Genomic DNA, 23,346 nt, shown 5'->3' with positions numbered 1-23,346 from the left:
CAATCTAGGTGTTTCTGTTAAAACATGGTCCTGCTGCCCAAAATGGCCACCATGAATTTACTTCCCTCTCGGTCAAATCTAGCAGAATTTACCTCAGACCGTGCCATCTCCATTTTCTGCATGTCTCCCCCATAAAAGGCTGTTTCTGGCACAGGACAATAGTGTGCCACCACTCCTTGAGGCAACTGGTTCGGTTCAGACAGAACGTGAAACCATGTTCTGACTAAAATGAAGGTGTAATCAGCTCACTTCACTGTGGTCAGAGGCCATTTTTATTAACCCCAGTTAGTCTTAACTATTGTTTTGTGTGATGTAGGAATATAGACATCCATGCTTCATGTTTCCCAGTTCAACCGCCCATGGCTACAGAGTGAAGATGAAACCAGCATTTGTCGAGGCAAACCAGGATTTGAATGATCATCTGTCAGCTGAATCCTGGTTTCTCAAACTAAGCACAGGTCCAAGAAGCAATGGTTTCACATTACAAACGGACCAAACTAATGTTATGAAGTGGGTGGCTAGATGCGTGAGGCTGCCATTTTTATTGGCTACTGCACATCTACAGTAAGACAACTGTTGTTCTGTAACTCCATAATATAGTCATATATTAATCTTTTAATTAATTGATTTTTTAAGCCCGCCTTTCCCACCATTGCTGTAGGATTGCCAACCATGGCCTGGCAACCGGCAGGAGATGGGGGAAGTGGGGTCTTCTGCTTCGGAAGGGGGTGATCAGCATCCTGAAAGTGAAATCATTGTGCTGGAGTGATGCTCCAGCCTTCGCCTAAAACTCTGTGGCTTAACCACAGAGTTGGTGGTGAATGCTCAAGCCTCCTCCTGGCACGACGATATCGCTTCTGGGTCTTTCTGAAAATGATGCCATAATGCCAAGGATACCAACTGTGCCACCACATTTTGCCAGGGCCTTTCCTCCTGTCGCCCTCCTGAACAGTAGTGGGCAAAAGGAGCTGGGTGCAAGAGATCTCCCACCCCCGGTGCGCAGCCGACAGCCCTTGTGTCCCTTGTACAGTAACGTTTACCAGACACAAAGCATGACAACCTGCATACAGCCCACTGCCACAGGAGACCCCTCAAATGAGACACTTTATGGAAAGGGACATCTATGGTGCTTTCTTCCTCCTCGCTTTGTCCACATTTCCCATTCGTTCTCCTGCTCGCTGTGTTCTCTTAACCTTTGGCTCCTCCTTGAAGCACATGCCATGCTCCTGGTAAAACATCCCCACAGAAATAACACACAATTCCACCAACCACAATGGCAAAAACCACATGCCGTTTAATAGCAATAACTTCATGAGGTCCTTACATGCCACGGCAGGCAACGATCCCTCTTCACCGGTGGCTCTTGCCACAACCTGGCATGAAACGCCGTATCATTTTTGATAGCTATATGTATAGTTACATATATATATATTTATATATATGGTATATATAGATATATATTTATTTATAGAAGATATATTCTCATGAGTCACATTATCAAAACATGCGGAGAATAGCCAGCGAAATAGTTTCAAGCAAAGACTCTTTTTTTGGGGGGTGGGGGGAACCTGGAAGACCAAAGGTAGATCTGTTCTGTTTTTGACTGTTAAGGGGTGGCCCTGGGACAGGTACGGGGTGAGATGGCCGCCATGGTAAACCCACTTCTTGTCTTGCCTCCCCCCCCCCACTCCCACCTTCATCCCTGAAAAGTCACATTAAAGATCATCCATGACGAATGGAAAGAATTTGGTGTCTTATCCCCTTCTTCAGAAACTCAGAGCCAGAAAAAGGAAGTCTTAAAACTGGCTGCGCCTGGTCATTTCCCCCTGATGCAAAAGCAGTTTCACATACTGAGGTTTTTAAAAAGAACAAAAACTGAAGCCCTGAACTTCTGGTTACTTTTGAACTTGCTTGAATTCACCATCCTCTTACGGCCCTATACACAGCAATTGTTATCATCCATCCACCCCGTGGAAAGAGCTGTTTAAAAAGTCCTGTCCATTGCAAAACTATTTCTGAGGCTCATTTTGGCACTTGGAAACCCCTCCCACAAACATACAACGGATCCTTTGGTGATTCTCCCTCTCCGGTTCGGGACTGGAGATTTCCCAGAATTACAACTTCTGTCCAGACTACGGAAGTCAGTTCCCCTGGAGAAAACAGCAGCTTTGGAGGGTCGACTATATAGCATGATACCCCGCTGAGGTCCCTCCCCTCCCCAAGCCCACCCCCCAAATATCCAAACATTTCCCAGACCAGATTTGGCAGCTGTAGCAGCACCAATTAAATCGTGGTGGGGGTGGGGGGATAAGGAATTGCTAATTTATGATCCACAAAATGGCTTATGTCTCTGGTTCCTTGAAATTATAGGAAGGTAACAGGATTATTGCCAATCATGGAAATTGTCCCAGTGGGCTTTGGGATACAGATTGCTTTTACTTTTAGAGAAAAAGAAATGGAGTACGCTAAATCGGAAAGGGGCCAACATCGAAAGAAACAGGGTTTGGGGACGCCAACTTTGCATCATGGGGAGAGGGGGGTGCCTTCTGAGACCACCAAGAATGACTTCTTGTGTCTGAGGCCTAGTTCTCATTGTGGTAGATTTGAGTCCAGGCTGAACCACTTTAGTCTGCGGGAAGAGGCTTGCTTGGCTGAAAGCCCCACCATACAAAAACTAGCATAACAAGAAGTTAGGGTTGCCAGCCAGTGGTTGACACCTATTGGGAGACTGAAGGTGGGTGAGGGCATGGGGGGGGGGCTACCAGAGCAATAGTGTGATGTCACTTTTGGGGCGAATGTGGAAGTGATACCACTGAGACAACATGACATTCTAGGATTCAATGGAAACTCTATGGTTTTGCCTCTGGTTTTACCACAGAGTTTCAAGTGAATGCTAGAGTGTCCTATCAGTGTTACTTCTAGGTTCACCACTGAAGTGACATCACATTGTCGCTCTTAGAGCAAATTTCAACTTTCCCCCCCTCCTGCCTCACTACTGAGCAGTGGTGGGGAAGGCAAAAAAACCCAGAGTTTGCCCCAAAACTAGAACATCCTCAACATCGGCAACGTGAAGATGTCACTTCCGGGTGACATCACGGAACTGCACGCACAAAGAACAGCCCAGGACTCCCCTGCTTAGCAAGAGGTAGGACCTGGCAACCCTAGGCTTCCAGCTATAGGAGGAGACCTGCCAGCAAAGTTCCCTGTAAGCTGTGCTAGGGGGTGCTGGCACACAACATTTTAGCTGGCATTGCAGCCTACAAGTGAACTGAGAAGGCACTTTTCCCCTCCACTGGAAACAATGGAGGATGGGGGCACCTCTTTCTGGGGCTCATAGAATTGGACCCCCTGGTCCAATCTTTTTGAAACTTGGAGGGGTTCTTCAAGGAGAGGCACCAGCAGCTATGCTGCAAATTTGGTGCATCTACCTCAAAAACAGCCCCCCTGGAGCCCCGGATTGATTCCCCATTATAGCCTATGGGGCCCATTGACTATATCGGTCCCCATTTGCTATAATGGAGCCAGGAAAAAAATAATTTTTTTTTGCACACCCCTATTATGCTTTTCAGTATGATTTGTAAGCTCCCTTGAGTCACAGGGAAAAATGGGATATAAATATTTGAATAAATAAGTACTTTGGGCAGGCTGATAACATTTAAGCAACTTCCTGTTTGTTAGGTTAGGTAGGGTTCTGACAGTGATTGTTCCACCTGTGTTATACTTGACCTGTAAATCTGTCATATTTCACTTTTAAAACCCCCAAAGTAGACTGCAAGAGTTCCTCCCTCCCCAAGTGCTGATATGTTTTCTAAAACTCAGCGCAGGGCAACAGTCTGAGGTCAGGTCTACCAATATAGTGGACTGGGGTGGGATGACCTGTTCTCCAGAGGCCAGGTCTACCAACACAGTAGACTGGGGTGGGTAGACCTGTTCTCCAGAGGACAGGTTACCAATATAGTGGAATTGGGTGGGTAGACCTGTTCTCCAGAGGACAGGTCTACCAATACAGTAGACTGGGGTGGGTAGACCTGTTCTCCAGAGGACAGGTCTACCAATATAGTAGACTTGGGTGGGTAGACCTGTTCTCCAGAGGACAGGTCTACCAATATAGTGGACTTGGGTGGGTAGACCTGTTCTCCAGAGGCTGGGTCTACCAATATAGTGGACTGGGGTGGGATGACCTGTTCTCCAGAGGTCAGGTCTACCAATATAGTGGACTGGGGTGGGTAGACCTGTTCTCCAGAGGCCAGGTCTACCAATATAGTGGACCGGGGTGGGTAGACCTCCAGAGGACAGGGGAATATAGTGGAAAGGGGTAGGTAGGCAAAATTTGACTTGATTCTGTTTTCTATTATAATGTTTAAACTATTCTTAAAATATAGTTTAAATATAATTTAAAATAATTTGCTCTGATATTTTTACAAAGTTATGGAAGTAATCTTCTAAAAAACTGATTTATGCGATAGTCAAATGTAAACTATTAGATAAGCATATGGAGCAGAGGTCCATCAGCGGCTATTAGCCACAAGGTATAGATAGGGGCTCTGGGGCAAGTGATGCTCTGTCTTATTGGTGCTGGGGGGGGGGTCAACAGTGGGAGGGTTTCTAATGCCCTGGCCCCACTGGTGGACCTCCTGATGGCACTGGTATTTCTGGCCACTGTGTGACACAGAGTGTTGGACTGGATGGGCCTTTGGCCTGATCCAACATTGGCGTCTCTTATGTTCTTATGACTCACTCACAACTTTAACGGTACTAGCTTTTTTGGCTCACAAGGTAGAATTTCTGCTCAAAACACTCTGGGGCTTAGAGGGAACATTGCGGGCAGCCCTGCAAGAAGTCCAGGCTGGAACCCTTCTCCCTGCCATCCGGTTTCCTATGTGGAGGGAGGTTTAAGACCATTCAGTCACATGGACCCATCATCCTGTGGTACAGCCCAGCCACAGGTTTATCACTTTAATCGTATCTCCACACACTTGATTTGTGCCTTTGCAGTCTGACTCCCTTCTTTGCAACACCCCTCCCACCTTCTAACTGGGTTATAAGGGCTCAAGGATCTCCATTCTTACTTGTATCTGTCAATAGGAGCTTTCAGGGTGGGGACACTGGGAGTTTTCTGTGGGGGGACAGAAATGGCTCAGGCCAGAAAGGATGTGCAGCAACACATGATGTCCTATCCACTCGAAAACTCAGATGTCACGTAAGAACATTAGGTGATGCTTTGGCTGCTCCCCAAAAACTCCATGTTAGATCTGTGTTTTGGAGCGGATGAGACATTAAGTGTCACCGTACATCTTTTCTGGCCCAGGCCTTTTCTCCTACAAGTCAGAAGACGCAAGTGCAGGAGGGGAGGGGACTCCCAGTTCAAATGAGCATTGGCTATCAACTGAAAGGGTAGATCGTGAAGCTTGCTTTTGCTGGGGAAGGGACAAATCTCTAGCCCTCGGAGGAGGAGGAATTGTAGATTTCTTGTCTGGGTCTAAAAAAACTTGCGTGGGCACAGGATTACCAGGTTCCTATTGAGGACGGGGGAATTCCCTGCCCCCAGTTCCTGCTTCCTGCTGCCAATTCCAGAAGGTGGCAGGTTATTTTTTAAAAATTGCAATCAGGTGACAGCATGACATCACCACAGGGGAAAACCCAGAAGGGACATCAGTTCGCCCTAGGCATCGCTTTGGTTTTACCATAGTTTCCAGCGATTCCTAGAGAGGTACAAGTCACTTCTGGGTTTTCCCTGGAAACGACTTCCTGCTGTCCCCCAATGGCGCCCGCACCACGTCCTCACCCTCCTTGGGCTCCTGATTGTTGGCAACTGGCTGGCCAGCCTTAAGTGGGCCATGCCAGGCCTGAGCGACACTTATGGATTTTATGGAGAGACACGTAGGGAAGCCCTTTGGGGCATTTTGACTTTTATGACTCAAATGTTTTTTTTTTTAAACACACACACACCATAATTGGCATGAAGCTAGCCAATGAAGCCATTGCATCAGGGTGAATTACCATCTTGTACTCCTGTTCCTTTTTCATGCCTGCCGGTGCCGCCGCCGCCGCAATTCGCAGGCAGCGGCCAAGAAATTGCAGCAGCTCGAACAATAGGCCAACGAAACCGAAAAACCAGGGATATTGGGAAAAATCCAGGGTCCTTGGGAGTGAGCCAAATTCTGCTTTATTTCTTCTTAAATCCAAAAAAAATACCTGGATATTTTTTTTAACGGTTTCAAGGATAGCCCTCGACATGCAGTGGAAGCATAGTCAGCACAGTGTTACATGCATAAGCCGTCAGTTACCTTGGAAATGATGCCTTACACATGAGCAAACGACGGTTAATTCTCCACAGCCCAAAGATCACTCGGTATGCTCAACACCTAAGAGCCAGAAGTCCACTGCACGTGACTTTAGAAGCAACATCGGGGGGTGGGGAGGGTTGTACCAGAGAACAAAATACATTGACTATGTCACATCTGAGCGGGGCACGTGTATATTTTCAGCTGGGATTGGGGCCCCAGCCCTCCCTTCTCGATTGCTTGCGTGTATTTAAAAGAAATCAAGTGGCCAGAGCACACGTTTACACGTGCCCCGTTCAGATGTGACTCATACATCCTGCATTTGAGGACCACAGCCAAGTACAAAAACGCTTTCGTTTGAAGTGGCACTCGGGTTATCATTGAGAGGAGGAGCTAGATAGGAAAGCCTTCTGTTTCAATGAGCACCTCCCTTTCTAAGAGGGCTGCCAAACAGCTGTGCAGGGGGCAGGGTTGGCATTTCCAGCTGAGAAGGGTCAATGAGGGCACAGGAGCCATTTCCCACAAGCCCCTGCCTCCGGCTTCCTACCCCACCCCACTCCACCCCGGCTCCAAGACCAGCATGAGAAAAATGGCCTGAAGGAAGGTGGTGGTGGTGGGGGAATTTCTGCACCTGCAAACATCTGGCTGCTCAGCTGGAAAATGACTCAACCCCCGCCCCCCGCTCTGCTGTTGTTCGGTAAAGGCATACATTCAGAGAGAGAGACACCTGTTACTACTAAGGCTGCTTCCACACAGGTTTTGTTCTCATTTGACATCTAAACCAGAGCAGGTGGGGGTTTCCCCCCTGGGGAGATCAACCCTATGATGCCATATGCTAATAAGCCATTTTCTGGAGTTTGCCCTGCTTGACTTCGGTCTCCCCAAAACCTGGTTTGAAACTATCTGACAAAGGGAGTTTGGACTCTTGAAAGCTCATACCGCGAACATCTGTCCTACTGCCGACCAATGCAGCTACCCTCTGAAACTATCTTTTCGGAAAGATTCCGGTCAAAGTGCCTTTGCACACCCTGTGGACAGGAAGGTGTGCGTTTTTTAAGCTCCTGCCCACAGTGGCACAATTTTTCATCCTTCAGTTGAGGGGCTTTTTTAAAAAAAAACAAACAGGCCATTGCTAGATCATTACAGTAATATTATAATGATCTACTGTCATGATTGATTAAGTTCCTCTGAAATCCAAGCTTTCATTAAAAAAAAAAAAGTCTTTAGCAGGGGTCGTTTCGTAGAAAAAGTACTAGGGGAACTCATTAGCATAACTCATTAGCATATGCCACACCTCCTGACATCACCGGAAGTGTGTCATAAGGCCACACCCCCTGACATCACCGGAAGTGTGTCATAAGGCCACACACCCCGCCCCCAACGGTCCCAGCCGCCTCCGGCCTTGCAGCTCCACTGCCGAGCCCCATGAGGGGCCGGCGGTGGACCTGCAAGGCCGGCGGGAGTGCAAGGAAGTCCCGCGAAGGCCCTCCCTGGCCCCAGGCAGGCAGGGGTGGGGAGAGGCACGGAGGAAGCAACTTACCCTCCCTCTTCTCCTGCCTCCTCCTGGCTGAATGAGGGCCGGAAGCGGGGCGGCCGGAAGCAGGGGGCGGGGCTTCGTCATGTGCCCCACCCCCCGTACCTCACCCGGGGGAACTGCGATCCCCCACAATTCCCCCCGAAATGACCTCTGGTCTTTAGTCCTTTTTGTCATGAAGATATGAAATGGGCCAGAGACTTCTTAAAATGAAAGGCGGGGGGGAGAGTCAGAAGTGCTAGTCGGTCACGCCAATAGACCATTATAGTGTTACAGCACGATAGCTGCCACTGGGGGCTTATGTAGGCTTCCCAGGCCCCCTGCTCCCACCAGCAAGCCTGTTCCCCACTGGTCTGACACCAACAGGAGAAAAATAAAATAATAACAGCAATGTCACCAACATCACTATGTCATTGTTTTACCACAGAGTTTCCAACAATTCCTAGAGCTACCCTATGCCACTTCCGGATTTGACCGGAAGTGACATAGGCAACGTCACTGTTTTTATTTTATTTTTCTTCTCTCTTTACCCAGAAAAGACATAGCAAAGTCGGCAATGTCACGTGTACCTCTCGATGTCCCCATACCCCCAGCCCTCCCGCTGATTGCCAGGCTCGGCTTGGCAAACCTAGACCTAAGGCCTAACTCTAGTCCTAGGCCTCAGGCAAGGAACACATAAGCAAAACCCACTGCGTGAACACGCCGTTGTCAATGCATTTGCAGCAGTGAGAGCCACCTAGAGTATATTGTCGCTGTGTGGAAGAAGCCAAAGCGTCGTTCTGCTTACCTTAACAAGTTCCCATGTACCTGATACATCTCTTGCTCTTGACCTTGGGGACAACTGAATGCAGCCTCACAGGAGAGCCGCGGTTTAAGATTTATTCTATGAGGAGGTGAGGGAGAAAGTGAGGAGAACTGTTCTCCGCCCCATCAAGTTTTTCAGAGAAAGACAGGGAAACTCTAACTCTAAATTCAGGGCCAATCAGAAAGATTTAAGATTTATATATAAAAAAAGGCAAAACCCCTTTTGAAAAGAAAAGGGGGCTGTTGTTTAATTGTCCTGAAATTAAGCTACTACAGAAATCTCTCCCAAGATTTTTAGAATAGAGAATAGGGTCTCTTTCTTTGGAATTTACGGAAGCAGACTATAAGACTACAGCTCAGCTGACATTCCTCAGCCCAATCTCCAGATACAATCCCCCCCCCTTCCTGCCCCCCTCCATTAGTTTAGCTCTCTCCTGTTGCTTTTTACTTATTTCCCATATGATGCATCCTTCTCTACTGTCTCTCGGACACAGAAATTATACATCTCCCAAACATTTGTGTCACATAGAACCAAATGCACACATTGCTTGCATTTTTTTTCCGTAAAAAAAAAGAAAAGAAGACATTTCAAAGAACAGAGCGAAACGAGATGAGCCACTTTTGTCTTGAGTCCCGTGAGTGCCTAGATGATGGGAGGATACATTGACACTGAAATATAATTACCGTAAACATCCAGGGGGTTAAGTCCTGGTCCTGGATAGGCACATGGAGCAAAAGAGTTTGGAGGGAAGAAGCAGCACGCTGCCTGGAGCTCCCCCCTCCCCGACCAAATTGGGAAGAATCCCAACGCTTTCCTGTTATCCTGAAGGCTCCGAAATCATTGGGGCACCCGGAATCCATCTCGTTTTCATTGGCAGAGAAGACAGCCCTCTGCGCTGTCTTCGTTTCTGCATCGCTACGGCGGGCAGAATTCCCCCACGCCGACGGGCAGCCAGAACGCAGCAATTGAAGAGAAACAATGGGAACATGAGGCTTTGCCACCCCCACCTCCCCCATGTTCAGAGCAGTGCCGTGCCCAATCCTCCTTGCCTTCAGAGGTTGGCACCAGAGCATGTAAACATATTTTTAAAAGAGAGACCGAGAGCAAAAACTGGCTCCCCGGTGCTCAGAAACTGAGCAGCTTCCCCACTCGAGGAGACAGGAAGAGCTAAAGAAATGGGGGACAGAGAAGAGGAAGTTGTCATTCCATGCATCTGCTGGGGTACACTCCTGCCCAAGCACTTGTCCGTTGTCACAACAGTGTTTCCAAAGAAAGTGCGACAGCAGAGGGAAGACGGAGCCCACTTGGCTTCTGAAACTGATGAGTTGAAGAACTCCCTCGATCCTTCATCAAAAGTGCACGGGCGAGGAGCGTCCTGGGAACAGAAACATGCTTGGAGAAGCACTTCCAGGGAGGAGTGGTGACAGGGCCGTTTTCCAGAAGGATTCTCTTTGCCAGGTAGCCCTCAAAGTCACCTTTGGAGAGAGTTTCCTTACGGATGTAAGCAGTTTCAGTAACGACCACGTGCTTTTTGGTTGCCCCGGCAAATGTTAATTGTTCCATACTAATTTTTTTTGCTCCCCTTTTATTCTCTGCAGAAGGCCAGAGAGGATAAAAAAAATTGTTTGTTTGTTTTTTTAAATACTTGCTTATAAACCCCGCAAAACAGCAATTGAGAAGGAGGGACAACCTTAGCCCAAAACAGATAATCCATAAAGAATGCCTTGTCGTTCACCAACCCCCCCCCCCCAAAAAAAAACTAATAAAAAATAAAGACCCTTTCCTTGTTCCTGATTGAGTCAAGGCTTGAGGAATAATGTCAACCATGTTGATGATTTTAAAAAAAGACTGGAAAAGAAAGCACAAGAGTGGAATTAAGGGAAAGATAGAGTAAAATCGATCCCTTCTCGGTCTCCGTGCCATCGATGTTTTGGCACTACAGAGGACCCAGCAATGGGGGAAAGTGTGTTACTTCACCACAGGTGGTAACCCAGGTCTTTCTCTCTGGTAGCCATCATTTAGCCAAATATTTTTAAAGTGTACAAAAAACAACAACAAATGCCCTAATGTAAACTGGAAAACTGACATTGAAACCAAACCAGCTTGACTCCCATGGACCTCTCTGCCTTGTCTTCCCTGCACGCAGATGGAAAAAGACGACTCCACGTCTGGATAAATTATATTTAAAAAGACAGATGACACCCCCGTCTTGCATGCAGTGCCCAGCAGTAAACAGGGGAGGGGGGAAACCACTCTCCAGCTCCCAGGCAGGTGGAGATGATTAAAAAGCGCATACGGGGAATCTCCCCAGAGAATCAATGCTGCAGAGCGAGGTTACAACCGGACTCGCCAAGTGGCTCAGTCCACGCCGCCAGACAGTTGGTATCCACCTCCCGTTCTGGTGTACTTATCCCCAAAGTCACTCCCTTCCCCATCCTGGTACGCAGGGCCTTAAGAGCAGAGCTCCCTTTCAAAGACCGCCTCACTTCCAAAAAGTAGACTTGGCAAATAGGCTCGGGGCGACCATTTTGGACGTACATGTGCCCGCAAAGCCACACATTCTCACTACTGCCAAGCCGCGCTCCCAGCCCAAAACGTCTGCCTCCATCCACAGAAGGCCTTGGGTCCCAATGCAGGTTGCAGCAACGTGCTCGCCGTTGCCACATTAAGACTAAATTTGCATCCCAAGTGCAGCAGCCCTGCTTCCCAGCGCAACCTGCCTCCAAAGTCAAAGGATGTCCATTCCCTGAGCTTCCTGTGCCCACCCCATCCAAGGTCTCAAGTCTTCAGTCCAACCTGTGCAAGACGAGACGGCGGTTTGGCGTTGCCCCGAAATTTCGGTCCTTGGATTACCCTTTCTGTGAAAGAAAAAGGGAAAAGAAAAAAAAAAAAACACAAACCCCCCAAGTGTGCTCATGTGCCTGGGGAATTTGAGGAGCTGGAGAGGGGCTTCCCTATCACTCCCCCCCCACCCGTGTTTCCCATGCATAATGGCAAAGGGGTTCTCCGTGACAGTGTCAATTGTTGGCTTCGCCTTCCTCCTCGTCGAAAGACTGCACCCCAGACGACGTAACGTCCGAGACCTTGCGGCTGAGGGCAGCGGGCTCCGGCTCCTCCCGAGGGGAAAGGGATTCCAGGTCCCGACACACCACATCGTCCTCCTCTGGCGAGGGCTTCTTGTTCAATAGCGGGGCTTTCTCCAGCAAGGGGTTCCCTTCCTCCTCCGTGTGAACGCCGACTAAGGTACTGGATTCTGCACTGTCGCCGCCACTGCTAGGAACTGTCTGAGCAGGCCAAACATCCACTAGGCCTGTATTTGGGAGCAGCGCCTGCTGCTGCTGCTGCTGCTGTTGTAGCTGCTGTAGCTGCTGCTGCTGCTGGTGGTGCTGCAGCAACTGCTGCTGCTGGATAAGGTTGTTCTGGATCAGAACGCTCTCCTGAAGGTTGGGCTGGGATTCTTCAAAGTTCTGGCCAACGTAAGAGCTGGCGGCTGGGGAAGCGATGAGGGACTGGTCATTCGTCTCCCAGGCATCGGAGGAGCCCAGACAATACATGCCTTGGGAGACATAGGAATGGGGCCAGCTGTCGTACTGTGCCTGGTTCAGGTGATCTTCGGACAGGGACAGAAGGAGAGAGAATAAGAACAAGGAAGGGGGAGAGAGAGGAGGTCAGAAATTGAAGAACAGAGCAGACAAGCCTCAGTCATAAGGCAGGGATGCCCACCTAGAGCTGAGAAGGGGGAGCACGGGGGGGGGATTCCGGGAGCCCTGGAGCTGGCAAAGTCATGTGATTTAAGAAAATAAGAAGAGCAGCCCTGCTGGATCAGACCAGTGGTCCACCTGGTCCAGCCATTAGGGCTGCCAAGTGTGGGCGGGGGGGGGCGGGGAAACCCCCGCTTTGAAGGCCCGATTTCTGCCGCAGCGGAATCGGGAACGATCTGGGCCACGCCCCCAACGTGAGTGACGTCGCACGTCACTTCCGTTGACGTGCTTAGCGCACGTGCATTTGGAGCTGGAGAAGCCTCCCCCGCCGGTGAGTTTGCCAGACTTGGCAACCCTGTCCAGCATCCTGTCTCAGACAGTGGCCAACCAGTTCCTCTGGACAGCCAACAATAGGGCACAGTGGCTGAGGCCTTCATAAGAACATCAAAAGAGCCCTGCTGGATCAAACCAGTGGTCCACCTGGTCCAGCATCCTGTCTCAGATGGTGGCCAACCAGTTCCTCTGGATGGCCAACAATAGGGCACAGAGGCTGAGGCCTTTCTAAGAACATCAGAAGAGCTCTGCTGGATCAGACCAGTGGTCTATCTAGTCCAGCATCCTGTCTCGGACAGTGGCCAACTATCTGGAGGGCCATGAACAAGGAACAGAGGCCAAGGCCTTCCCCTGATCTTGCCTCCTGGCTCTGGGATTCAGAGGTTTACTGCCTCTGAATGTGGAGGTTCCCTGCACCACAGGTGACAGTTTATTTTTGACTGATGTTAAGGCTGGGTTTGGTAGTCTGAGGGGGGCCCAGAGGGAATATATCTAGAGGCCAGCATCTCTCCCCTTAGCTGCCAGTTTTTTGCAACCGACTGGCTATTTATCCTCAAAGGAGCTCAAGATGGCATACATGGTGCTTCCTTCCCATTTTATCCGCACCACAATCTTGTGAGGTAGGTAAAGCTGAGTGTGTGTGACTGGCCCAAGGGCACCCAGCAAGTTCCATGGCATAGTGAGGATTTGAACCCAAGTCTCCTTACTCTGATGTTCCAACCACTTCACTAAACCGGCTCACAATGGCGTCAATGGGTGCTCACCAAGCCCTAGTTCTCAATGAGGAATTAAACCTGCCTCTTCCCCATCAGTAGTACATAAATGGGGAGGTAACACACATGATAACAGCCTCCTCCAAACAAAAGGATTCCCAGCACATACAAAACTGGCATGCCAGGTGTAATGTTGGGCTTGGAACCCTTCTCTCCAAGAAGCAGTTTTCTATGCAGAAAGAGTTCAGTCTGGTCTAATGCCTGACCACGTGACTAGCATCCTGAAGTAGTACAGCTTACAGGTGCAGCTTCTCGGGGAGAACTGGGCCCAAAATCCCTTTTGTGACAGCTCTAAGACCCAATCAGGTTTCGGGACAGAGAGGGATTAAACGAATTCTAACACCTAGCATTTATATAGTGCCTGAAAGTGTTCTTCAAAGCCCTTTTCATACGGCCTCTCAGGAAGCTGGTGAGATCCAGCAGTACCAAACCTGCCTTCCTACCAAGCCCGGGGCCGCAGTTGTATAGGTTGAGTTGTATAGTCCCTTGTCTTCCCCAACATGCTCCACCATCACCTCCAGGGGTTAGCTCCATAGCACAGTTTGGGGAGATAACAGGGGCCAAGCTGCTTAACTGACTGACACCACTTCAGAGGAAAGGGAGCTACCCACCCAACCCATACCTCCATCCCCAGAAAGGTGAGTTCCAGTAATGGTGGCAAAGCCTCTAGGGCTCACTTCCCTCTCAGCCACAAGCAAGTTGGGGAAGCGACGGACGCCCATCACCTCATGGACCTACTGAGGGTGGAACGCCGCCTTTCGCTACGCCTGAGAAAACCAAGAGGCTGATCAGGGACTACCTATAAACCTAAGCCCATCTTCACCCCCTTCTCGGCCTAGAAGCCCGAAGGTCAACACTCACCTTGGTTCTCCATCATCTCTTGGTAGTTCTCTCTGTAGTTGCCAGCCTGGTTCTCCTGAGTGGAGTTGACACTGACGTCCTCACCGTCCATGGAAGACCAAGCCATGAGGGTGGCTTCTGAGATAGCAAATTGCTGCATCACCCCTGCATTACAAACAATCAGAGAGGGACAGATGGACAGTGAGGGAGGACCTAGCTCCTCACCTCTTCCCGGCTCCTTCAGCTGCTGGTCCTTTGGTGTGTCAGTAACCCGGGCCATGCCTCCCGGAGGAGCTACGACTGGGGTCTTCAATAGTGGGTCAAGCTCTGTAGCGTATCCCAGCCTCCTGTGCCTCTCTACCAGTCAGCAGTGGCCCAGACTCTGTAAGGCAGATCGCTCTTCAGTTAAGAACTACCCATTCTGTGGTCCCATACATATTACGTTCTGGATCTCCACATGAATTAAGCCAGACTAAGGTTGTCAAAAACAACAACTGGGGCACTGGATCTGCACGGTGTATCATGAGAGCAGATACAAGGCTGCTGTGCGAACCCCAAATTCAGAAGGCAGCCAAGTCTGTGGGATTTTTTCAGATAAGCAGCAAATACCGGTGCACTGACGGAAAGCATCCATCGTGCAGTGGGTGCAACAAATCCTGCAGCAGTTTTGCAAATGATGACATCGGAGATGACACTGAGTGCACTAAGAAAATCGTCTGTGACCCCCAAAAGCTGAATGCCTGGGTAGGATGGGTGAAACACTGCAAAGGAAAAGACCTCTCACAATGGAGTCAGGGATGCAAGCTGTGATTTCCATGCCGGCCTAAGCTCCAGCAATTATCTTCATGCTTTGCTACGGAAAGGAGACCTCACCGATCTCAGGATTCATCTACTTCACGTGCGGTACATGCATTTGCTCCCCATTAGGTGGGGGGAATGCCTATCTTTGCATATGAATGAGAGGAAGTCATTTGAAAAGTATCTTTGTGGGGGACAGGAGAGCATATTTTTGATTTGGATTAAGGGTTTATCGGCTTCAAAAGCTTCAATAAATCAATTATTTTTAATTACAGCCCCACCATTTAGGAGGCCAGCCAACCAACCATCAGAAAAGCAAGGAGGAAAGGCCTGTTTTGGACCCCCTTAGGTATTTGCTTAACCTGCACATTCCCCTTAGGTATTTGCTTAACCTGTACGTGGATCCCCACATCTGTAGAGCCTGTGGGCACTTTGTGAAAGACTACTAGGCCCCACTAGAAAATGGCTGCCATGAGGAATGGGTGATTGACCAAAACGTTGGAAGGCTCCACAAAATGTTGGCAAATAGACACTGGAAACACGTTGGTGGGCACTATGTAGAGTTGCCAGTTTTGGGTTAGGAAATACCTAGAGATTTTGGAAGTGGAGTCTGGGAAGGGTGGGGTTTGGGGAGGGGAGGGGAGGGGCCTCAGCTGTAGAGTCCACCCTCTGAAGCAGCCATTTTCTCCAGGGGAACTGATCTTGGTTGTCTGGAGACCAACTGTCATAGTGGGAGATCTCCAGGTGCCACCTAGAGGTCGGCAACCTTAGCACCATGGTATCCGTGGGTGCCACACTGAGGATCTGTGCTGCCTATGCAGAGCTCTGCACCGGGCTCTGTCCTCCTCACGGGGATCAGTTGCCAGATCTCATCCAGGTATTCAGTTCCCTGATCCAGAACAGCTGCCACGTCCTGATTCCATACCAGAAATCACTCATGCCATTATAATTCCTATTTCTCCTATAAACAAGCATTCGAGAGGTAGAGAGACAAATATAAAACTTTCGACCGTTTTTAAGCACTTTGTTTAAGGGTGAAACTACAGGTTAATCAGAAACATGGAGCTCCTGCCTAAACAAAAGACTGGTGTTGAAGTCCCTCCCTTCCCCTTCCTTGAAATATGGTAAAATTTATGCATTCCTATAGTCGGAGCTGCGGTGGCTCAAGTGGTGAAGACGCTGAACTGCAGGCTGTGGAAGGTCGGTAGTTCAGCAGTTCGAGACCCGAGTGTGCTGCATGACGGAGTGAGCTCCCGTCTCTAGTTCCAGCTCCTGCCAACCTAGCAGTTCGAAAGCAAGAAACTGCAAGTAGATAAATAGGTACCACTTCGGTGGGAAGGGAACAGAGTTCCGTGCGCCTTGGTGTTTAGTCATGCCGGCCACATGACCATGGAAATGTCTTCGGACAGCGCTGGCTCTTCGGCTTGGAAACGGAGATGAGCACCGCAACCCTAGAGTCGGATTCGACTGGCTTTCGAGCAAGGGAACCTTTACCTTTATAGTTTTATTGAGCATTTTCCTGCCACTGTAGAGCCAGACAGCATTGTAGAGCAGGTGGGTGACTGGGGGGGGGGGAGGAGAATGCAGTGTCACGGTTATCAGAACCCGAGTTAAGTTGTACGGCACATTATGGAGGCAAAAAGGGAACATGACATGGGGCTGCTGGCTTTGGCAACAGCACTGAGTTTCTTATTACATATTGATGCCCTGACAGCACAATTGCCAAAAGGCATTAAGGAGTAATCCACACTGAGCAATCTTGAGGGTGCGCTCCAAGTCTATCCCCTCTCAAAATCATTTCTGTTCTGTGTTGGCATCAAAAAGCTAGAGAGGATTTTAAAAAGTCATTCAGCTCAAGCTTCTCCCCCAACACCCAAATCCACATGTGCAATTAGTCCTGCCAACTCACCCACTACATTGGGCGATCACCTGCCATTGCCTATCAGCCTCCGTCACTGCTCAAATGAGAGGCAGGGGGTTGGGAAACAGGGGGGAAAAGACACTATACTTGTCAACCTCACTTCTGGCTAAAACCCAGAAGTTATGTCACTGATGTCCTAGGATTTTCACTGGTCTCTCTGGGGGGAGAGGCATTTGTGAACTTCCTGCATTGTACAGGGAGTTGGACTTGATGACCCTGGAGGGACCTTCCAACTCTATGATTCTAAAACCAGACTGTCATTACAATCTAGGATTTTGCTGGTCTATGGTAAAACCACAGAGATCAGCAGAATCCAAGACAGTTGATGATACCACTTTTGGGTTTCAGCCAGAAGTTATATCAACACATACATGCAGGGGTCATTTCCTGCAGGAGCGCACAGGAGCGGAGCTAAGGCAGTAAAGAGCCCAGGGGGCGGGCACATGCAACAAGCCCCACCCCCTGCTCCCAGCAGCCCTCAGTTAGAGCAAGAAGCAGCCAGGTAAGTTGCAGAGCCCCCCCGGCCCAAAACAGTCCAGTGGCACCTTTAAGACCAAGTTTTATTCAGGTACAAGCTCTCCCTCCTCTGCGAGGACAGATCTGCATGTTCCCACCCCCCCAATAGCTAGCAATCCAAAACAGTCTAGTGGTGGGTGTTGCCTTTTGACACACTTCCGGTGATGTCAGGGTGTGGCATATGCAAATGAGCAATGCTAATGAGTTATGCTAATGAGCTCCTGCACCTCTTTTTTCTACGAAATGACCCCTGCATACATGGCATTGTTCTTCTCCATGCCTCACCCTCCTCAACATCTCCTAGGGATTGCAGGCATGTTCCTGGCAACTCTATATGCAGCTCAGAGCACAGGACAGTACATTTACAAGTTGGCACTTCAGATGATCCATGTGCCCCCCTAACCAAACACCGATGGGTAGTAAATGAGTGGCTGCGTACCTGCAAGGAATCGGGCCTCCTTCTCACCATCACTCAGGTCAGAGTAGGCATCGGCATCCTTGCGGATGGTTTCGTGGGTGTGGTGCTGCTGCTGGGTGTTGCCTTGGCCCCAGCCCTGCCACTCGATCATGTGAGCCACGCGACCTTGCCCCATGGCGGTGGGTTTGGTGACGTGGTCCTTCATGCTGCGAGACATCCCTAAGGCGCCAGATATTACGAAACAAGAAGGGGCTATTATACTGCTCCAGAGACATTTGCGGTTTCATCCCGGGATAAGTCTACTTTCACCTTGTCTCCCCCCCACTTCTTTCACGACACTTCTATGCAAATTGCATTTTCATTTTGATCTTGGCTATCCTCAAAACCTCCCTCCTCCCAGACACATATTTATGGACACATTTTATTCATAACTGAATTTTCTGATTATAAGAAGAAGAGAAGAGAAGAGATTGGATTTATACCCCGCCCTTCACTTGGAGCCTCAGAGCGGCTTACAAACTCCTTTCCCTTCCCCTCCCCACAACAGACACCCTGTGAGGTGGGTGGGGCTGAGAGAACTCTTGACAGAAACTGCTCTTTTTCAAGGACAGCTGTGCCAGAGCTTGTGACTGACCCAAGGTCACATCAGCACGTGCAAGTGGAGGAGTGGGGAATCAAACCCGGTTCTCCCAGATTAGAGTCCGCACACTTAACCACTACACCAAACTGGACAAAGTCTGGCCATATATTCTGTCAAGGTAGCAGTGATTTGAAAAATACCGTTTTCCCAAAGAATTTTTAGAAACATTCTCCAGAATAGATTTGTTTCTTATTACCAAAAAAAAAAGTGCTCAGAAAATATGAATAGTCTATGCAGACGATCAGCCGGTTTAGTATGCGTTCATCGTGTTTAAAAAGCTAAATGTGTTCTCAACCAGCTTTAATGCATGGTAACGTATCGGGTCACTAATAAAATGAAGGGTCATACTTTGCTGGAGGTTTTTGAATCCCAGAGTTTACATAGGAGGCCTCCGTTTTGTGACCTTACTGGTAAAGTTGCCAGGTCCCCTGAGACTCAGGTGAAGGCTGTCTCACATCCACAGGTGGAGCTGAAAGGCCAATCTCTTTTTTAAAGAGACTGAGACTATTTTTCTCTTTTCCATTTCCTTTCAAACGCAGTCATTCTCTACCACAGAAGGATCAAGACTGGGAGGACGTGCTGAGGGAAGTTTGCATTGCTTTAAGATTTATAACGGAAACGGAAGAAAATAGCTTGTCCTCTTGCTTCTGGCTTTTCATACCAAGATATAACGCCTCCCCCTTGAAGACCGGAGGTTAAAACCCTGAAAACTGCCAACTCATTGACAGTTCATTCCCCTTCTTTGAAAGCCTCTGGGACATTTGCAGAAATTTCCTTCGCTATGAATTCCCCTCTGGTACAATTCCTCCATCTCCCAAGTTTAGGGTTGCCAGGCAACCGGCAAGAGGGCTGTGGGCAGGGAGATGCCCCCCCCCCCACTATGCTCGCTGTGAGGTCACGTAACTCCCAGTAAAAAAAACCCGGAAGTGACTTAGGTAGCTCCAGAAACCACCAGAAATTCCTAGAGCTACCCTTTGTCACCTGGGTTTTTACTGGAAGTAATCTGACCCCACAGCCAACTGTCAGAGGGGGGTGTATTTTTCTCCTGCTGCTGCCCTGAGTACTCATCTTGTCAGTCTTCCTGCTCCATCTCTCAAAATGGAGTTTCCTTACCCGGCTCTACCCAGGTTAGAATTAAACTTTGTGAAACATTGGATAGAAATAAAGGGTCAAGGCTGCCCAGTACTTTGGGGAAAGTGCATTTTGAGAGATGGAGGAGAAAGTCTGACAAGAACAGTCCTCTACAGGCCAGCACTTGAGATAAGTGAAGGCCCTACAACTTTTCCCTCTCAGGATCAGAAAAAGTAATCTCAGTGTTGGAAGAAATAAGTATTCATTAACATAGGAAAAGCAATTTGAGTTCGTTTTTGGCTTACAGTGTGTGCGCCTGGACAGAAAACACTTGCTCTGCTATTCACACGTTATAACATACTCACGTGAAACGTTATCTTGAGGTTTAGGGGTTATAGGGCTCTTTTTGTAGCAGGAACTCATTTGCATATTAAGTGACACACCCCTAATGTAGCCAATCATCCAAGAGCTTACAGTAGCCCCTGTAAGAAGAGCTCTGTAAGCTCTTGGAGGATTGGCTACATTAGGGGTGTGTGGCCTAATATGCAAAGGAGTTCCTGCTACAAAAAGAGCCCGGGCTAAATTACAAGTATCACCCGAGCCTGGAATTTTTATGGGTAATGAAGTCACCTCAGGTTAACAAACTTTAGAAAACAAGGCATTTTAGGTAAGGTCTAAAGTGAGGGGCAGAAGCTAAGACACAAACACAAGCTTATCAAGAAATAAAGAGTTCAGTAAAAGGACCCTCACCAGAGAAAGAGGACTTAGCAAGGGCTCCAATCCCATATGCGTTGGAGTTTCGCTTCAACTTGGGAAGGATGGAGGTTGTGTCTTCCATAGAGAGCTGAAAGAGAGATCGAGTAAAGGAATGAAAGGTAGGGTGGAGAAAGGAAAGAAGGACGGGGGGGACAGGAGGAATTCCAGTCTGGACTTCTAAGAAGACAGGGAAATGGGAAGCAGAAGAAAACTGAAGGAGAAGGGAACAAACAAAGAGGGGAAGTTATTAACTGGGCTGAAAATCGGAATGAAACTTAACTGAGCTGAGCACCAAGGAAGGAAGCGCCTGTGGTTGGGGCACCTACTGTGAATGTATGAGCTCTTCAGGTTTTCTGCCCCAGGTATCACACTCTTTTGGACCAGCCCTGGTCTGCTGGTGTGATTTCACTTGGCAGTTTGTTAAAGAAAGACGTTTATGAGAAAGGAAAAGAAATGAAGGTGAGATACTTCCACATTTAAGCACTGGGACGCAAGGGGGAGGGGAGGAACGAGGGCAGAAGATTAATAATGTCTGGATACAGATATCACTAAAGGAGATAACAAATACAGCCAGAAAAGATATCTTTGAAAGCAAAACTACACAGGATGCTGGATTGTCCATCATTTCAACTTCCAATGTGAATCCTGGCCTTTCAGAAATAACAGTGTGGGTGGAGTGGAGGGAGATCTCTGTCAGGGACATGGTGCTGGGGAACAGGGAGTAAAGACCACACGCTGCACCTATTTCTGCAATAGAAAAATTGCTCCCGTAGACTGATTTCAGCCCTGTTGGAGGGGGAGAGTTGTGTATCTTTTGTCCCTAGGAGGGCTTAAAGCAGCCTAACGGTTCATTTCTGGTCATAGAGACTGTGGCAGCCATGGGAGAAGAGGAGTTAAAACCAGCGGCACAGCCCCAATCCGGATTCTCTCTCCTCCTCAGGGCTGCCAGAGTATTTCCTGCCCCTGGCCCCTGCTTCCTGCCACTGCTTGGAAGACCAGTGGGAGAAAAGAAAAATTAAAATGGCATTCAAGATGGCAGTGTGATGTCACTTCCAGGGAACACCCGGAAGTGATGTCAGTCCTCTCTGGAATGTACTGGAAACTCCATGGCTTTACTATACAATTTCCAGTGATTCCTAGAGAGGTGTGACATTAGTTTTTCCCAGAAGCGGTCAAGCAATTGCTGCTGGCCACCCCCCATGTCCCTCCCCCTCAGTCTTACACTCCTCAATCTGGAATTGCTGACTTTTTAGATTCAGATTACCACACCAGACATGTGCCCTTTGTTGTTTGGCTTAAGGGCACATCCGCAATATAGCCAATTATTGCACCTCTTTTTATATATATAAAAAGTCTCTTGCTTCTACATAGTTCTCTATATTTATACCCCACTTTTCTCCCTGTTGGGGAGCCAAGGCAGTTTACAACATTGCCCTCCCCTCCTCCATTTTATCCCCACAACCAGCATGCAGTGAGGTGGGTTTAAGCTGAGAGTGACTGGCTCTAGGTCACCCCCCAAGTTTCCATGGCAGGGTAGGGATTTGAACCTGGGTCTCCCCAATCCTAGTCCACCACTCTAACCACCATGCCCCGTTGGCTTTTTTCATTGCAGCTTGTCCTGCATTCTCTCAGGAAGGGTCATACTAGAAGAGACCAGGGCTTTTTTTGTAGAAAAAGCCCAGCAGGAACTCATTAGCATAGCAGGCCACACCTAACAGCAAAAGCTCATTCGCATATTAGGCCACACCCCCTTGTTACCAGAAGTGTGGTCATCCAGCCACACCCACCTTTTGCTTCTTATTCTGTTTACCTTGTTTGTTGTCAAAACCCAGGGCCTTTTTTTTGCAGCAGGAACTCCTTTGCATGTTAGGCCACACACCCCTAATGTAGCCAATCCTAATGAGTTCCTGCTGTTGAGCGTGACCTATTATGCTAATGAGTTCCTGCTGGGCGTGGCCAACTCGGGAGCCAGCCGGAACTCCGTTCCTGTGCGTTCCTGCCCAAAAATAGCCCTGGATGAGACACAAAGAGATCCATAAATAATCTGCCCGTGGACCCAATTTTTAGTTAAGAACAAACATGGAAGGTTAAGAATCAGTTTGGGCTAGCCCTTTCTTTCACGCTGTTTGCCATTTTTCCACTGGTAATTCCCCCAGCTGCTGGGGAAATCTATAAGCACCAGGTCCAGATGTAACATCTTGAGGGAATTACAACGTGTGGTGGGAGTTAGGTGGGGGGGGGGGGGGGGGGGGGGGGGGAATGCATGGGCAGAAAAGTGTTCAATACCTCCCTCCCCTGCACTGTACCACCAGTCCCCATTTGAGGCCCTTCTGTAGTTGCTTTGAACATTTGAAAAAAAAAAAAAACAATTATCCAGATCACAAGGAAGGACAGTATTATTTAACCCTAAATTGTGTATTGGAGGGCAGGGAGAGGAGGGGGGGGGGAAATTAGCTTGTCTAACACCACCTGGTGCGTTTATGCTTCAAGTGAGGTTTGAAAGCTATTTTGGCTTTCAGCAGAGAGAAAGAGAGGGCACACATTTCAGAACATCTACAACATTAAAGGAAACTAAATATGCACTTAAACCATACATCCAAACGTGTACCAATAAGTTTTAAAACAGTCAAGAGGGGGAAATCGGTGGATACCGGCATGGGGGAGAGGAGGTGACATGGCCTCTCTTCTGGGAAAACCTGGAAGTAATGTCACACCTCCCTAGGAACTGCCAGAGATTCTATGCTAAAACTCTGTGGTTTAGCACAGAGTTTCCACAGATTCTTAGAGCAGACTGATGTCACTTCCTGGTTTTCACCCAAAAGTGATGTCACATGTTGCTGACAGTGGTTTTTTTTAAACATTCTTTTTATTCTACCAGATTTAAGAGCAGCAGCAGGAAACAGGAGATGAGGGCTCCCCTGCCCCTGCGGGGGGGGGGGGGGGGAGAGCAGCGCGT

The 23,346-nt window shown here is 48.7% G+C and overlaps 1 protein-coding gene across 1 annotated transcript in view; it reads right to left on the bottom strand.

Moving 5' to 3' along the window:
* Positions 1–10,869: 10,869 nt before the first annotated feature.
* Positions 10,870–23,346, bottom strand: part of FAM131B (family with sequence similarity 131 member B) — an 80,694-nt gene continuing 68,217 nt past the window's right edge. The window contains exons 4-7 of the mRNA XM_015428121.1: positions 20,385–20,478; positions 17,945–18,142; positions 14,292–14,435; positions 10,870–12,233 (exon numbers count right to left, since the gene is read on the bottom strand). Coding sequence (XP_015283607.1) covers positions 11,641–12,233; positions 14,292–14,435; positions 17,945–18,142; positions 20,385–20,478 — 1,029 coding nt within the window. The 3' untranslated portion in view covers positions 10,870–11,640. The remainder of the gene's footprint in view (positions 12,234–14,291; positions 14,436–17,944; positions 18,143–20,384; positions 20,479–23,346) is intronic.

This window comes from Gekko japonicus, unplaced genomic scaffold (genome assembly GCF_001447785.1).
Source record: "Gekko japonicus isolate JY-2015 unplaced genomic scaffold, Gekko_japonicus_V1.1 scaffold1321, whole genome shotgun sequence".
Classification (NCBI taxonomy): Eukaryota; Metazoa; Chordata; class Lepidosauria; order Squamata; family Gekkonidae; genus Gekko; species Gekko japonicus.
This window is presented reverse-complemented; position numbering and strand designations above follow the sequence as displayed.